This window comes from Phaethon aethereus (assembly GCF_964289735.1).
Source record: "Phaethon aethereus genome assembly, chromosome: 2".
Lineage (NCBI taxonomy): Eukaryota > Metazoa > Chordata > Aves > Phaethontiformes > Phaethontidae > Phaethon > Phaethon aethereus.
The window spans coordinates 69,401,893-69,419,301 of NC_138582.1; the positions used below are offsets into that span (position 1 = coordinate 69,401,893).

The 17,409-nt window shown below is 39.4% G+C and overlaps 1 protein-coding gene across 1 annotated transcript in view; it reads left to right on the forward strand.

Annotated features, from left to right (window-relative positions):
* The window catches only part of LOC309402582 (dynein axonemal heavy chain 5-like), a gene marked incomplete at both ends in the record, with an annotated part of 181,253 nt that overhangs the window by 104,502 nt on the left and 59,342 nt on the right, over nt 1-17,409 (forward strand). The window contains 5 exons of the mRNA XM_081996444.1: nt 1,194-1,474; nt 1,847-2,062; nt 4,755-4,922; nt 13,047-13,265; nt 16,239-16,415. Of these exons, the coding sequence (XP_081852570.1) occupies nt 1,194-1,474; nt 1,847-2,062; nt 4,755-4,922; nt 13,047-13,265; nt 16,239-16,415 (1,061 nt within the window). The remainder of the gene's footprint in view (nt 1-1,193; nt 1,475-1,846; nt 2,063-4,754; nt 4,923-13,046; nt 13,266-16,238; nt 16,416-17,409) is intronic.

Below are 17,409 nucleotides of genomic sequence, written 5' to 3' on the forward strand. Positions count from 1 at the left end.
TGCCAACTGTAAAATTTCCAATATATTTCGCTGCACAAGGTCATACACAGTAAACAATTAAGCAGTTTCCAAAATTGAATGGTGCTTGGAAGTGAATGTGAACTTAAGCTGTTTCTTATCACTCTCTACAACTACCTGAAAGGGGGTTGTGGTGAGGTGGGTGTTGGTCTCTTCTCCCAAGTAACTAGCGATAGGATGAGAGGAAATGGCCTCAAGTTGAGCCAGGGGAGGTTTAGATTGGATAATAGGAAAAATTTCTTTACGGAGGGAGTGGTCAAGCATTGGAACAGGCTGCCCAGGGAGGTGGTGGAGTCACCATCACTGGAGGTGTTCAAAAAACTTATAGATGTGACACTTCAGGACATGGTTTAGTGGGCATGGTGGTGTTGAGTTGATGGTTGTACTTGATGATCTGAGAGGTCTTTTCCAAACTTAATGATTCTGTGATTCTCCCACTGTTGCTAATTGCAGAACCGAGCTATGTACTATATCTCTATAGGCAGAGAGTGGCTGGGTGCCTGGAAGGAACATACGAGCTTTTTTGGGGGGGTTAGAAAGATTTACATGATGCATTTACATTTAGATACATGCATTTATATAGAGAGATTTTTATACTTACAGCTTTTCTAGGTGATTTACTCATTGTTTGATGAGCAACAAAAATGTTGGGGCATTGTATTGCTCAAGAATCCTTGGTTTCTTTTAACCTCATCTCATCTGGACCGTCATGTAGTGTTGAATTTAGAAGCTCAGCGTAGTCTCCTTGTGTCTTCACTTGCATTGCTCAGGATGCCAGGTTCCTCCTCTTTGTTTTGTACAGAGAGTACAGTCTAGTGCTTCTTATGGATTTCTGAAATTGCACACATAATTCTTAAGAGTGCCATTCACAATACTAATGCTTTTCAATATGTGGGTTTAATATTTAGTGTCCCTCTCATATATATAAGAATATAAACAAGCTATTAAGCGACAAATTCTGAAGACTCTTACCCATTTAAAAAAAAAAAAAAAAGAAAAATTAAATAACAAATGGATATTACCCCTGCTTAATTTTGGTGTTCAGCAAATGGGATCACTCACTGGGATTCCTAAATATGAATCTGAGTGACTTATGTTAAATATCCAGATTGCTTCACTGAGATTTCTCTCTCAATAGGTCTTCCTGTTGCTAAAATGGAATTTGTTCAACACAGGTCTTGCAAAGTTGATGGAAGCTGAGATTTCAGTAAATCAGCTCTCCAAAGAGTTGGTGATGAAGGAGAAGGATTTGGCTGTAGCTTCAAAAAAAGCTGATGGAGTCTTATTGGAAGTAACTATGAAAGCCCAAGCTGCTGAAAAGGTGAAAATGCAGGTGCAAAAGGTAAAAGACAAGGCTCAGGCCATTGTGGATGACATTGCCATTGATAAAGCAGCAGCAGAAGAGAAGCTTGAAGCTGCAAGACCTGCATTGGAAGAAGCCGAGGCAGCCCTGCAGGTCAGAATCAAAGATATTCTGAACATGCATGTAGTTAATGTTTGTTGTGTGTAATAAAATGGCTTATGCTTCTGACTTGAAAAAAAATAATATTGAGAGGACTACCACTGACCTGTTAATCCTTGTAGAAGAAAGAACAACCTGAAAACTGAGGCAGTAGAGAGGTAAGATGGGCAGTAGCTTCTCTACTGTCAGATAATAAAGCAGTCATTGGGTGGTACTATCTTTAAGGACTTTCTGCAGTACTGCTTCTGAGATACCTGCAAAACTGCAGCAATTGCATTACATATACAGTCCTCCCCAAAAAAGGTCTTTCTCTACCATCAAGTGGTTGCTTAAATAAATGGATTATTTTCTTTTTTAATTTTTCAGACGATAAAACCTTCTGACATTGCAACTGTTCGCAAACTGGGTAAACCTCCTCACTTGATAATGCGAATTATGGATTGTGTGCTACTTTTATTCCAAAGGAAAATAGATTCAGTAACACCTGATCAAGAACGCCCATGTGTGAAACCATCGTGGACTGAGGCTCTGAAGCTAATGAATAATTCAGGATTTCTTAGCATGTTGCTTACTTTCCAGAAGGTAAGAAGTTAATAGTGGCACTATTAGTCCTATAACTATCTTTAGAGATCACATGAAAGTGTCTTCTACCTTCAAAGGTAGTTTGAAGCAGATGAGACTTTTGTGTACCGACAGTTGTAGATACCTTCGTGACTGTATTCCTCTCCATTTTCATGGTTCATTATTTCAGTAATCTTTCTCCTTGGCCACACAGTTTTTGATGGCAGACACAAGTATCCCAAGCACTAGATAAAATCTTAAGAAGCTTAGTGTTACCTTTATTCAGGCAATTCCTGCTTCTCAGTAGGAATTTGCTTTAAAAGGACTCGCTATTGATTTTTCAAATGGCTCACTATCTCCACTGCTACCAGGCCTGTTTGCATATAAGGTGCTCTAGAACTCTGTTTCCAGAATTGTTTAGTGGGAAGCTAGGAGGAAATACAGAACAAAATGAGCATCCTGTCAGGAAAAATACTGAGGTATTTGGGAACTTTCGGGGTTCTTTCACTAGAAAAGTAGTGAAATGCAGAATGAACTGAGAACCTTAGTATCAACTGTAAGAAAAATAGAAGCAAACATAGACTTTTATTTGTGTCAGGACAGAAACTTGTCCTGTTTACACCAAGATTCACTGAACTGAGACACGGGAAATTTCTCTGCAGGGAAGAGAAGAAAGATGTCACAGGTAGCTGGCCCAGAAAAAGAGCTAGGTTGGAATATGGAATGGCAGAATCATGGCTCAACTTCAAAATCCAGAAAATCAAGCAGGTTTTGGCAAAACTTGGGTTTTCTGCAATGTTGCAGAACATACTCTTGCATTTGTATACTTATTTTTTAATCTGCTTCAGCTGTGCATTTTGCTGATGCCTTTTCTAAGCTACTGGAGTGTTTCTGTTGTGCAGATGAGGCTTGAAACCATGATTCTCACTATCCCCAGGAGCCATTTCTCCCAGTGAGCCATATTGAAAAGGCTCCATGTGGAAACTTGTACTGCCTCTGTAGACAATCTCTTCCTGGGGCTGTCAATCTGGTAACTTTTCCAAGTGCTATCTTCACTAAACAGAAAGAGGAAATGAGTTTAAAGATAATGGGCACTAATTATGCACTCCTTACGCAAGCTTCTCTCTAATGAGGCTTCCAGTTTTGGCACTTACTAATTAAGTGTATGTGTTCCCACTGGTAGTTTGCAACACATTTAACTTTGCTCGAAGGAGTCAGAACAACCTCTGTGGGACTCAGTCCTTGCAGGAAGTGATACCGGTAAATGTGGTGAAGAACACTAGACTACTTCTGACCCTGATGAAGCACTTCACATGCTGTACTCCTGCCTCATTTCTTGTTTCTAAGATTGAGTATATATGAGAAGAAGGCTCATCATCTCTGGAGTTCTGGGTAGACTACACTGCTTACTTGTTTGTGAGATTTTTGTTCTTTCCTAATTTTTTTAGGCAAGGAAGAGTAGTTGGATGAAATAGTTCCTTGGGTTTAAAATTCATTACTTAGAAGGAAAAGCATGACATTTTTCAGGTTCGTGAACAGACATTTCAGCCAACACTAATTGGTCTTTGCTTCACCTTTGCCAGCTTGCTAGCTTGTAATTTTGAGTACGAGAATGAAAAAGTCAAGATGTTTGTCCAGCACTGTTTTACATTTTGGCAAATGCTTATGGTGAAAACATCACCGTGTCTGATCTTAGGAATAGTACAATTAGTGTCTTTGTTATTATAGTAGCTAGGGATCAGACAAGTACAAGACAGTCCTTTCTGCAATGCAGAAAAGCAGGAAAAGGGTATATTACTTGACAGTATGAATGAAGGATGATTTTTAGAAGCATTAAAAGAAAGGCATTAATACATTGCCAAAAAAAGCAAGATTCTTAGTGCCTCTATTGTTAAGCAACCATTGTTACCCTGTGTAAGTTCTTCTACTTTCTACATTGCTTAAGGAGATGAATTCCATTTTCTTCTGGCACGTACATAATTATAAATTAACTACCATCACCAAAGATTTGGCTTTTCATGTTCTCAACAGATTGCGATGCAGGGAAAAAATCTCAGATTAGAATAATGAAGTGAGCAGCTGAAAGAACTCTCTTTTACAGTTAAGGAAAAGGGTTAGCTTCAGTGAACTGAAGTCAGTGCCTTGCAGTTTCACCCTTTTCCTTCCTAAAGCTGCATGTTGGCCTCCGTTAGCTGTGTCGACACTGGTGCCTGCCTGATGCCATGATGAGCTTGTTCAGTGAACTAGCCTAGAAGAAAACAAATCACTAGTTTGCTGACTTAGATTTCTGTCATCTTAGCTTCCAAATTAGCTCACTGAGCATTGGTGATGGTATTAAAGACAGGGAAAGAACATCTGGTTGAGGGGGAGAGGAAAGAAGGTACAGTGCTGTAGAGCAATAGCTTAGATCAGTTTAAGTTGTCATGGACCTACAAGAACAAGTAATGTCGATAAATCTTATGGGTCAAATAGGGATATTAAATACAAACTCAAGTCAATCTGTTGCAATGGAAGTAGGAGCTATTTTCGCTTGAGTTCACAAAAAACAACTGGTCTTCAGTCCTTTATAAGAATGAGAGACAACAGTGTTGTTTTGTTAATTTCTTCTGTAAGAAGTGGTAGCACCATGTTTCTAAAAAGAAAAATGTTTCTGTGAAGCAGAATTTATTCTAAAATCCATTTTAAAAAACAATTTTTCCTTTCCATTGACTAGGACTCAATTACAGGAGAAACTGTGGAGCTTTTAGAGCCTTATTTGGATATGGAGGATTATAATCTTGAGACTGCTAAAAAAGTGTGTGGAAATGTAGCAGGTCTTTGCTCATGGACACAAGCAATGGCTTACTTCTATGGTATTAATAAAGAAGTTCTTCCTCTTAAGGTATTTCATATTACTCATTTTATTTCTGAGCGATGACTATAGTTGAGTGGAAAAATGTTGCATAATTTTGGCTAAAAAAGATCAGGAGTTACAAGAGATTCTTGTTTCATCATGTCCAGTTGTGAAGTCAAGCACACAGAGGTTAAATATGTCCTGGCAATTTTTTCGCCTTACACAGCTACTCTGTTGTACAGTTGTTACTCGTGTGAACACACTCAGTTTTCACTGGGAGCCTTAGTACACAGGTACACTATAGAGCCTGGCTATCTGCAAGTGGGAGATACCATTGCAGGGGTGGACAGACCAACACTGTCTCTGCTCTTGGACTTGGTGCCAGGCACTATGGTTCCAAGTAAACTTCTCCTCAGTGCTACTGGCCTGGGAAGGAGCATACTCATTGTGGTCTTGGTGGAATCTGGGAGAGGAGAGGCTGTTCTTGGCTCAGAAGTATTCTTTAATGAATTTAGCTGGAATTCAGCTCTCTAAGAAAACTCTGGAGTGTCAAACTGCTGTACATGGAAGTGTTTATATAGTAAAGTAAGTAGTCACCTGGTATAGAATTCTTTGTAACATTGAGCGACAGTAGAAAGGGATAAGCTACCATTGTCCACATTCCTACAGAGAACTTTATTATCTTGGAAGTGCTTCATTTATGAGCATATTGAAAAAAAAGGACTTTGAATATTTGTATATATAGTGATCTATAATCATTGCTTCTACAGGGGATTTTATGGCTCTTTTCTGAATAAATACATTCAGTTGGTTATGCTTCCACTGTACTTATGGTCAGTCTCCTATTGTATAAGGCACTGTATCAATGGTATATTCAAAACTCTTGGCATATTCTTTTAGTATATCTAGACAGATCTGATTCAAATTCATTAAAAGCATGATATTTTTGATTCAAGTAACTGATAGAGAAGACTGTATTTCTGTGATATATAACTAGCAATTCCCTTTTCACATAATGGGATGTTCACTAATGAAAACAGAATTTGAAATGTGGCTATTAAGAAGAATAAAAGAGAGTAAGACGTAGGGGAAATAGTGGCTTTATATGCAGATGCAACTCTGACAGCTGCAAAAGTGCTCTTGCAGTTTTTATTTGAATATATATGACTTAAAATTACGCATAGATTTAACTTTGTATTCGAGTATTTACATTCTTGTCACACTGCAGCTGATAAAAAACTGAACATGCGTTTCTCAGCAAAGTCATGCCTATTGTCAGGTATAACAACAGTCACAAATATTTTAAAACTGAAGGTGACAGAAGGAGGAAGTGTTTAAAGTATGTAGGAGATATTGCAGGAAGCACTGGAATGATGCTAAGAAAATAATCGGAAAGAAATGTACAATTAAACTGCGTAAAGTACTAGCACAGGCTAAATCATATAGTGCTAAAAGCAGGTTTACTGAATGAATTAATCAAGCTGCTTTATCCTAACTGCTGTTCTAGGAGATAAATCCCCTTCAACACCTGCAAAATCCATCCAATATATTTTTAAATTGTATCTTAACTGAGACTCAGTGCCTCATTTATCTTGAATGTGACAACCTGTGAAAACTAATTAATAGTGACTTATATTTTAGTAAATATAGTGTGCAAAAATTAACTCCTTCCTAGAAATGGATACCTACATTCTTTAGATATGTGGCCTGCAGTCTAAGGTCATTAGTTAGAGTCAAACACAGAAAGTATGACCAAATGCTGCCTGCAAATACAGTGCTGTGTAGTTGCTTATCATACAGTGGTCACCATGTGTGTGCTACTTTCCTACAAACATTCAGCACGACCGTGAGCCATTCCTCTCTAGCTTGTTACCTAGTAGACAAGCCTGCTGGATTAACCTGATCATTCTGGAACACCATCTGCTATCTACCCATTAGCTGAAGAATGTAACAGCAGAATGAAGAAGCCCCGGCTTTGCTGTGATTCTGTAAGCCTCCAATTAACATACTGTGTATAGGGGTATAATTTTCCTTAGAGATGTCTCCAGTGATTTTAATAAAGTTCTCCTTAGGCTGTTATGGTGATCAAGGGAAGTTTGTCTACAGTTTATAAATTCTGTTTGATATTGAGGATTCTCCCTGTCAAACTCAGTTTTAAAAATGAGACTTTATGTCCTTTTCTGCTTTCACTTGTCTCCATGCTGAACTAAAAACCACAGCAGGCAATAAGAGGATATCTTGCACCTGAGGAAGAAGTAACAGTCAAGGAGTGTCAAAATTTGATGGTCATCCATTTAAACAAGTGTGTCTTTGTCAAGGTGATACCCACTTGGCAGGAAAACAAGCATCCAAGTCTGAATTCAAGGCCCACAATATCTCTGGAAGGAAAGCATATACTCTGGGGGGTGAAGGGGAGGATTAGATCACCTAACAAATCAGATTGAAGTCAGGACATGTAACTAAGCAGAAAAAATGGAGAATCTTTCAGTAGCTAGTAGAGGCTGTGAAAAGCAGATAAGAGGTATGATCTCTGTGCCTTTCAAAGGTTTTTTTAATCCCCAAAAATGGTAAGTGATAGTCAAGAAATTGAGGCCAAGATTTTATTAATGTCCCTCTGCATGGATCTGTTTGCATGTATACATATGTATATCTGTATACATATGTATATATATGTGTAATTTTTTTTAGGTTGGTGAAGTGAAAACATTGGTTTTGGAATGTATGCAAAACTTCTGTCTGTGTTTGCCTCTCTTACAATGTTTCCCTTAATAACAATGAATCCAGACTTATCATGATACTGAGGCCCTGAGAAAGTTGATACAAAACCAATGGAGTATCTGTGTGAAAAATCTGCAGTGATCTGGGACAGGAGCAGCTTGAGATTGCATTTCTGTGAAAAGTTGTCAGTCAGATGCCATGTGCCTAGGACAGGACTGAAGCAAAGGGTAAAGGTGGTCACCCAGCACATCCATAGAGGCTCATGAGCAGAGTGACAGTGTCCAAGTGCAAGAAGCTTTCTGGCCTGGTCCAGCAGTAGTGAATGCTCAACGAACTGTAAGAACAGTGAACCTGGAAAACTAAAATTCCTGAAACAAGAGAGATGCTAGGAAAGCTCCAAATCTTCCCTACTTGTGGTGAACTATAGTTTCAGCCACTTTTTTTCGTACAGATTCTCCTACTTCTAGTAACATTTCTTGAATTTACTGAGCAACACCTGATCACTAGAGTGATCTAGGGTTGGTCTGGGCATTCCATTCAAGAGTGGGGATAGCATTAAATGGTGTGAGTTTTTTATTGGAGAAGGCATCTTTATTTAAATGCATTCTTGAATGTGGGCCAGATATACTTGGTGCTTTGCAAAATTAAATCTGCAATGAATCAACAAGAATGTAAATACTAATAAATTAAACAGTACTAGGGAAGTAGTGTTCCCCAGGGCTCGATTCTGGGGCTGGTCTTGTTCAGTATTTTTATTGATGACCCGGATGAGGGGATCGAGTGATCCCTCAGTAAGTTTGCAGACGACACCAAGTTGGGTGAGAGTGTTGATCTGCTGCAGGGTGGGAGGGCTCTGCAGAGGGATCGGACAGGATCTGGACAGGCTAGCTCGATGGGCAGAGGTCAACTGTATGAGGTTTAATAAGGCCAAGTGCAGGGTCCTGCACTTGGGTCACAACAACCCCATGCAACGCTACAGGCTTGGGGAGGAGTGGCTGGAGAGCTGCCCAGCGGAAAAGAACCTGGGGGTGCTGGTTGACAGCCGGCTGAATGTGAGCCGGCAGTGTGCCCAGGTGCCCAAGAATGCCAACAGCATCCTGGCTTGTATCAGAAATAGTGTGGCCAGCAGGAGTAGGGAAGTGATCGTGCCTCCGTACTTGGCGCTGGTGAGACCGCACCTCGAACACTGTGTTCAGTTTTATGCCCCTCACTACAAGAAGGATTCTGAGGTGCTGGAACGTGTCCAGAGAAGGGCAACGAAGATGGTGAGGGGTCTGGAGCACAAGTCTTATGAGGAGCAGCTGAGGGAACTGGGGTTGTTCAGTCTGGAGAAGAGGAGGCTGAGGGGAGACCTTATCGCTCTCTACAACTACCTGAAAGGGGGTTGTGATGAGGTGGGTGTTGGTCTCTTCTCCCAAGTAACTAGTGATAGGACGAGAGGAAATGGCCTCAAGTTGCACCAGGGGAGGTTTAGACTGGATATTAGGAAAAATTTTTTTACTGAGTGGTCAAGCATTGGAACAGGCTGCCCAGGGAGGTGGTGGAGTCACCATCACTGGAAGTGTTCAAAAAACGTGTGGATGTGGCGCTTCAGCACATGGTTTAGGTGACATGGTGGTGTTGGGTTAATGGTTGGACTTGATGATCTTGAAGGTCCTTTCCAAGCTTAATGATTCTGTGATTCTGTGGTTCTGTGAATTTTTCTAGACATTGGAAAGTGATCATCTGCACTGTTAAATTGTTAGAATGATCCCTAGTGTGAATTTGGTCTTGGTTAAGCAGTATTTTCTCAGCAATCTCTGGGCACCTTTCAGGAACTAGCTTGCTACAAAGGCTGTTTCCATGGGGCTGTTTGCATGCAGCTGTACTGTTTTAGAGGCTGGGAAAGCTTAATGTGAGCTGCTTTACCCTGGTTAACTTCAGTGCCAGAGAAAGGTCCTGGGTATGTTTAATTTAACGGTATAGCTGTGGACTGTAATTATGTGTTTATTTGTCCTGGTTTTATGTGGAATCCAAAAAGGTTAAAATGGCAGGATCATCTCACCACCTACTATGAAGTTCTCTCTGAGGGCATTTCAGAAGAAGGCAAAATAGCTGCTTAACAATTTAGTCTGTGGCCCTTCTCAGCACAGGTACTGTCTCTGTACTTGCCCCGTGCAGACAGATGCAGAGAGCAGGTAGAGGCACTGGCTGGAGTAGATGTTGAGAAGATTGTATGGTTCCCCACAATGCCAATGGCAAGAAAAGGTGAAGGCTGCTGCTCTCACGCGAGCCTAGGCATGTTCTAGTGTAGCCCCCCTCTCCAGGAGTGCAGATAAGTGTGGATCGCATGTCTCAAATCCTCATGATTCATTCACATAAAATACATTTATTCAGGCTTTCACACTGCATCCAACTGGAACAAATCGTGAATCCTTGCTTTGCTGCGTGACTCCAAGAGACAAAATGAAGTGTGTGATACTTGTTCACAGAGCAATGAAACTAAAATTAGAAAGGCCACAGTGGTTCTTTGTGGTTGGGAGACACATTTCCTTCCTGCCTGTAATTGGCTGGAAATCTTTGTATGAAGTTGCTTACAACTGTGATAGCTTTCTTGTGCAGAAGATTCTCCTTGGCAGCAGAACTTGCCTCCTGCTCTCATGGCAAAGCTCTGCACAGGATGCTGCCAGCCAGCCTGCCAGTGATGTCAATACAAAAGCTGTGTTTGTACCCATGTAATTTTGAAAAATGGAGTTAGAAAGACAGGGAGAGAGGAAATAGTGATGATTTCACAGGGTAATCTGAAACAAGTAGTCTTTCTGCCTTCGGGAATCACACAGGTTGGTTGTCCTGGTATGTCAGCAGTCGTTCTTCTGCAACCAACCATTGTTCATCATATATGGCTAAGCAGCCTACAAATCAAACTAATACCAAAATGTATTATTACTTTGTTATGTTACCCTAAAATTGGCTGAAAACTTCAGTTAAATCACTTGTAAAATAATTTCTTATTATAAACAATCTCCTAGAGATCCCGTAAAGTCTTGTGTAAATGATTTTGGGGATTTTTTCATGTTAGAATTTTCTTTATAGTCGTCTGAAATATTTTTTCATTGTCCGTACATCTTCAAAGCCTTTTAAGAGCTTTTAAGAACTGGGAAGTGTGCTTTATTAGTCTTCTGTACCTTTCTGGGTAGTTTATTCCTTCATGGAGGTCTGTTTTTCATATTTACAAGGCATCATTGCTCATACATATTGGGCATTCACATGGCCATCCTTTTCCATTGAGGTTCATGTCCTGCTGTGATAAATGTCAAGGTGAAATATGAATCCACACAGCCAGGTGTAAGTTCTCTGTTGTTCCAGCTGTTCTGCCTAGGCTGCTCTTCCCAACTCTCCAAGGATCTTGTTCGCTGTGTAACCTCACTATTTGTTAGCTGGGGGTGAAACAATATGTCATAACTTTGTTTTACTCCCATTTTTAGCCCTCAGAGAGTTTAAGGATAAGAGGATGCTCTGCACTGGGGAAGTGGGGGCGGGGGTGAGATAGGAAAGAGAGGGCTGGTGCAGGGCTCTTTCTGGATCTCAGTAAGAAAGGCCCAACAACATGTGGCTTAATAAGGTAACTGCTTTAATAAGACAGAATAATAAGAGGAGTTTATAATAGCTTGAATAATCAAAATAGAGAGTTTTCTCTCCAGGGACAGGATCTGCTCTGTGCAGCATGCCAAGGGAAAATCTATCCAGGCTCTGTCTGATGCTGCATGAATGTGGGGTGCCCAGCATCTGAAGGGGTGTAAGATTTACTCACTATCTATGTTCCTCTTCTGATTATGGATCTTTTTAAAGCAGTTTTCTTATTAAGCCATTTGTTGTCGGGCCTTTCTTACTAAGATCCAGAAAGAGCCCTGCATTGTCTCCCTCTCGCTCTCTTACCTCACCCTCCCCACCTCTCCTCAGGTGCAGGACATGGTAACACTATATCACCTACTCAAAACTCCTTTACTGTTTACGCTTTTCCTGATAGTCCAAGATTCACTAAAAAATAACAGCAGTAGTTCTGAAATCTGCTTAGCTGGGTCTTAACAGGACTCACTGATTTAACAGTGTTCGTCTCTAGGACTGCTGTTTAATGTGCTTTTTGATAAACAGTGGAGTAAAAATATTGCCAGCATTCTTACCTGACGGAAATTTTAAGAGCAGCCATTTTGCTGGCTTATCTCCATTATAAAATATTTGTTTATCTCTAGGATCTGTGAAGAGATACAGTGGCTACAGTAAAAATCTTTGCTGACAGTGCTATTCTCTAGATGTGTAACTCATAAAGTAGTACTACTTTGTTGATTAGTACGTATATGTTTCTCTAATTCCCTGATCATAGACTTGTCCTTTGAAATCCACCAGACTTCATGCTGCATTTTTATCATGCCTAGATCTCAATATACGATCTTGGCTCCTCTGTTTTTTGTTTTGCTTTTTCCTATGCAAAGCAAGAAGAATTTGCTAATTTTAGCATATTTTTATAAGAATGATATCTATATTTCTAGTCAAGAGCTAATGTAAAAACCCAACCCATGGTTATACTGTTTACTAAGAGTCATCCCAGAGATTCCGTGTACTGTTACTATTCTAGTGTGATGTACTGTGTCAAGTTTCATATTTGTAATAAAACAGTTTTTACAGATTCTTGGTTTCCATCTTCATAACTCTTATAGCAGAAAAAATAGAAATAAGATACATGATATTTACACAAGTGTTTTAAATATTCAGGGTAAATGGAAGGAAGCTTTATCTGTAAGTGTGAATTTCATAAGAACTTTGTCAGTCTCTAATCCTTTGCAAAGATATATTTGGAAACACATTCTGAATTCACAGAGTATGGGATTTTTTTCCCCTGTTAGAAATATACAAGTTAAAAGGCCACATTTAAATGACTGGCAACTTGTAATTCCAATTTATATAGACATGTGAGAAAAGTCTCTAGAGTTTTAGTTTCCAGAGGAGCAAAAAATTTGTTTGTTATATTTTTATTGTAGGAGTAATTGATGGGAAAATAGAGGAGAAGAGTAGTTTCCGTTATCATTGTTATTATTTTATAATCCATGAGGACAATCTTAATTTTCTTTTGTGCTGAGAATATATTACAGAAAATATTGTATGGGTTGCCTCGTATATCTACTATACAGCTATTTCAAGTATATTGTGATTTCAAATCATTGATCATTGTGTGATCTGTGTGATCTATAGATTGTTCTGAAAAGATTATTAAAACATTTTAAGATTGCATTGAATAACATTTTGCTTGTGTTCCTGTTTCAGGTTGAAAAGTAAAAAAGGAAAAAAAAACTGCTGTCATCTTAAGCATGTATTATTTTTAAAAGTACCCAATAAAGTACAATATATGCCACTAAATTAATGTCATTTGTTCTTGCAAATAATAGGTATTAACTACTCTTTACATTTAAATGTTTGTAGGCAAACTTAGCCTTGCAAGAGGGAAGACTTGCAGCTGCCCAAATGGAACTGAACAATGCACAAATTCAGCTGGATGAGAAGCAAATGGAACTGGATCAAGTACAAGCCATGTATGAAACTGCTATGAAAGAGAAGCAGGCCTTACTTGATGATGCTGAGGCATGCAGAAGGAAGATGAACAATGCCACAGCTCTCATTGAAGGATTAGGTGGAGAAAAGGTACTAGCATGTATGAATAGCTTTCCAGCACAGAGTAGGTGCTCAGTTTTGAGAATACTCCATAATGTGCATTAGTAGTGGTCAAGAAATTCAAGGCATGCTGACATTTCAATATCATATGACACTTTATTTTAGTTATATGTATGTTTTTTGCTTGGACTTAATGTATCTAACAAAGTAAAACACTTTCTTGTGTTAGCTTAATTCTTCTGTATGTAGATTTATGACACATCATATAGCTCATCTTGGGATAAGGTCCAGATTTAAAGCCAAGGAGCCAAATTCATTTTAGCTTTAGTAAGAAGAGGAATTAGGCTTAACATAAATAATTGCCCTAAAATATTTTTCCTCATCAAGTATACAACAATAAGAATTTGAAGCTTGACTAATTTCCTGAATTATATTTGAAGTTCAGATGTCTACTGGAGCCTTTTACAGAATTATGGGCTAATTGTCATCCTCTGCACTGAGCTTGAAATTTACCTTTCCTATGCAGATTTTTCTGGTTTCAGCCTGAAGGTTTCCAGAGGAAGGAGGATACTCTTTTTTTCTCATCTGATTATTTGCTTTGATAATTCCTTGGTTGATTTCACACAGAGTCAAAATTAATGAAAACTTTGACTTCAACCATTGTGTCCTGTGAGGGCAGGACTTCAGCATTTGTTTGCATAGCTGTACTTCAAAATATATCCATCAAAAATGTTAGATGTTTTAGGATATTTTTTCAGTGAATTTCTAAATCTAAAAGCAACACAAAATAGGAAGTTACAATGCCTTATTGTGGGTTTTCTGAAGCCTTGTGCTATGAGGTCTTGTAGGAGCTTTTCTTCCATTCTACTTTTGAATATTCAGACAGAAAATTAAAATACTATATATGGCACTTGGAGCCTTGGGCAAAACTGACACTGGGTTACATGTGTATTTTCTAAATTTAAAACATGTAGGACCTGACCAAGATTGCATTCAGAGTGATTGGAAGGGAACAGAAATCTGAAGAGAAAGGAATAAGTAAAACTCAAAAATAATATGCAGCAAATCACAGAATCATGGAATAATTGAGATTGGAAAGGACTTCTGCAAATCGTCTAACCCAGCCGCCCACTGCTCAAAGCAAGGTCAAATAGAGCAGGTTGCTCAGGGAATTGTCCAGTTGGGTTTTGAGTATCTCCAAAGATGGAGACTCCACCACCTCTCTTGGCAACCTATTCCGGCCCTTGACAACTCCGTAAAAAAAAACTGTAAAAAAGTTTTTTTGTGTGTTTAATTGGAAATTCTTGTATTTCAATTTGTGCCCATTGCCCTTTGTGCTTTCACTGAGTACCACTGAAAAGAGTCTTGCACCATCTTCTTTATAACCTCCCATCAGGTATTTGTATGCATTGATAAAATTCCCCCTGTACTGTCTCTTTTCAAGGCTAAACAATTTAAATTCTCTCAGCCAAGGCTGTCCCCAGTCTTTACATCCCTGACTAGTTCTTTCTTGTTTGCAAGTTTGAGGTTCAGGAAACCGCCTTCCCTCTTTAGATCCTCAATTACCATTAAGCATTTTTTGTCAGTGCACTCCTTAAAACCTCTTGGATTGCTTGTATCTTGCTATGTTCTCCCTTCGGATGCTATCAGAGTGGTTAAAGTCCCCTGTGTAGACCAAGGCCTGTGAATGCAAGGTTTCTTCCCATTGTCTGAAAAAGATCTCATCTACTTCTTGCTAATCATGCTGTCTGTAACAGACACACACAATGTCACCCATGTTGGTCTGCCTTCTAATCCTAACCAATAAACTCTTAACTGGCTCATTGTCCATCCCAGAGTCTTAGATGCAGAACTCCATGCATTCCAGATGCTTTCTCACATGAAGGAAAACTCCCCTTCTCACCTTCCCAGCCCATCCTTCCTAACAAGCCTGTATACACCTCTTGCAGCACTCCGGTTGTGGAAGCCTTCCCACCATGTTCCCATGATCCCCATGACATCATGACTCTGCAGCCACATGCAGACCTCTAATTCCTCGTTTGTTCTCCATGCTGTGCACATTAGTGTACAAGCATTTCAGAGAGGTGTCCAGCTGTGCTAATTTCCCAGAAACAGTATGAAAGCCAACCCCATAGTTCTGTCTGGTAGGCACTTCTTTGTTTATGTGGATATGCTTGGAGTGGTTCTCCATTAGCCCTGTTTTATTGATGACAAGGTCCCTACTGTTTATACCACCTGTCCTGGATTCAGCTGGGATAGAGTTAATTTTCTTCCTAATAACTGGTATAGTGCTGTGTTTAGGATTTAGTATGAGAATAATGCTGATAATGCACTGATGTTTTCAGTTGTTTCTATATAGTTGTAGATGTTCCCTACCGTATGATGTCATGCTCAGTATATAAACTGGAGTTCACTGCAGGGTGGGAATCACTGCTCAGGGACAGGCTGTCGATCACCAGGTGGTGAGCAATTGTTGCATTGTGCATCACTTGGTTTTGTATATTCCTTTATCAGTAATCTTAATCATTATTATTTCCTCTTTGCTGTCCTACTAAACTGTTTTTATCTGAACCCATGAGGTTTTTTTCCCCGATTCTCTCCCCCATCCCACCCAGGTCGGGGGAGGCGAATGAGCGGCTGTGTGGTGCTTAGTTGCCGCCTGGGGCTAAACCACAACATCACCCCACACATTTTGTTTGCCAACCCAGTCCTCCACTTCCACACATGATTGTTGGTCAACCTCTCCCTTCCACCTTGTTCCTCCTTTAAAGCGCTTACACCAGTTTGACCAGCTTGTTGGCAAAGATGCTTTTTCCCCTCTTTGTCAGGTGATTGCCATCTCTTCCAAGCAAACTTCTACTTCTGAAAAGAATTATTTTAAAGCCAAAAATACTCCTGATTTGAAGAACAATTATTTACCAGAAAGAGATAAATTCTTAAATTAGATCTTCATGGTAGTTTTGTGTGTGCTTAATCTAACTTTTTATAATATTTTACATACAGCTCCGTTGGACAGCAAGCAGCAAAAACTTTCAAAATCAAACCTTTAATTTAGTGGGCAATGTTCTTCTGGCCACTGGATTTCTCTCTTACTCTGGACCTTTCAATCAGGAGTACAGGAATTTGCTGCTCCAGTTGTGGAAGAAAGAAATGGACAACAGCAAGATTCCATACAATAATGTAAGTGTTCACACTCTGTCCTGACCTTATTCTTTGCCTTGCAGAGAAATGATATGCAGAGCATTCCGTTCCAGAAAAGTACATAATTGGAAAATTATATACAGGCTGTCACATTCAATCAAATTTTTAATTAATAAAAAGTCTGAACAGTTGACAACTGAGCTTCTAAAACAATATGTTTTAAGATCCTCTTTATACTGTCATGCATTGCAAGATTGGTATATAGGCCATTGCTCTGGCAAATCTGAGAGAGATGCTGTCTGAGGTCAGCTGCCCTGGAAGGAAATTGCATAATATGGGAAACGAAGTAACATTTACCAGCTTAGAATAGATTTACCTTATCATAAGAGGTTCCATCAAGTAGTTTCAGTTTTCCCCCATAGTTCATGGTTTTTTGCAAATACTATGTTGTGTCCATAATTTCAGTCATAAAGTCAAGCAAATCAGCCACATCTAGCATTTACTGAACGTGGAAAATATGTATATTGAAGAAAACATCAGTTGTAACTGTCTCCCTCAACATTTTAAGTTATCCCCTTACAAGCAATATCTTGTGAATATGTCTTTGGGAATACCACCCCACATCTGGTGTTGCTGTAGCCCTGTAGTTTTCCAGGCAGGCTTTGAAGCAGCAGCTCCCAAGTTAGACCCACTAATGGAATTAATTTTTTCCTTTTTAAAGCTTCACACTTCTATTTTTAGTGTAGCTTGATTAATTCTTGATTGACATAACAATAGTCTTACATCCCGTTATAGAAAAGACCATTGCACATTTTGAACCAGGAAATACCACCTCTGCACCTCTGTGTATTATCAATTAATAAGACCTTGTCATGATTAAGTTAAACAAAACCTGGATTTTTTAAAGCTTGATTTACACCACTTCAGCTTGCTCCCGTTAAAGCTCTTAAATCCATGTACGTTTGTCACCAGTGAGGGTGTTCTCAGTGAACCTGACATTACGGCTACTCCTCGACTGGCCTAAGACTGTGAG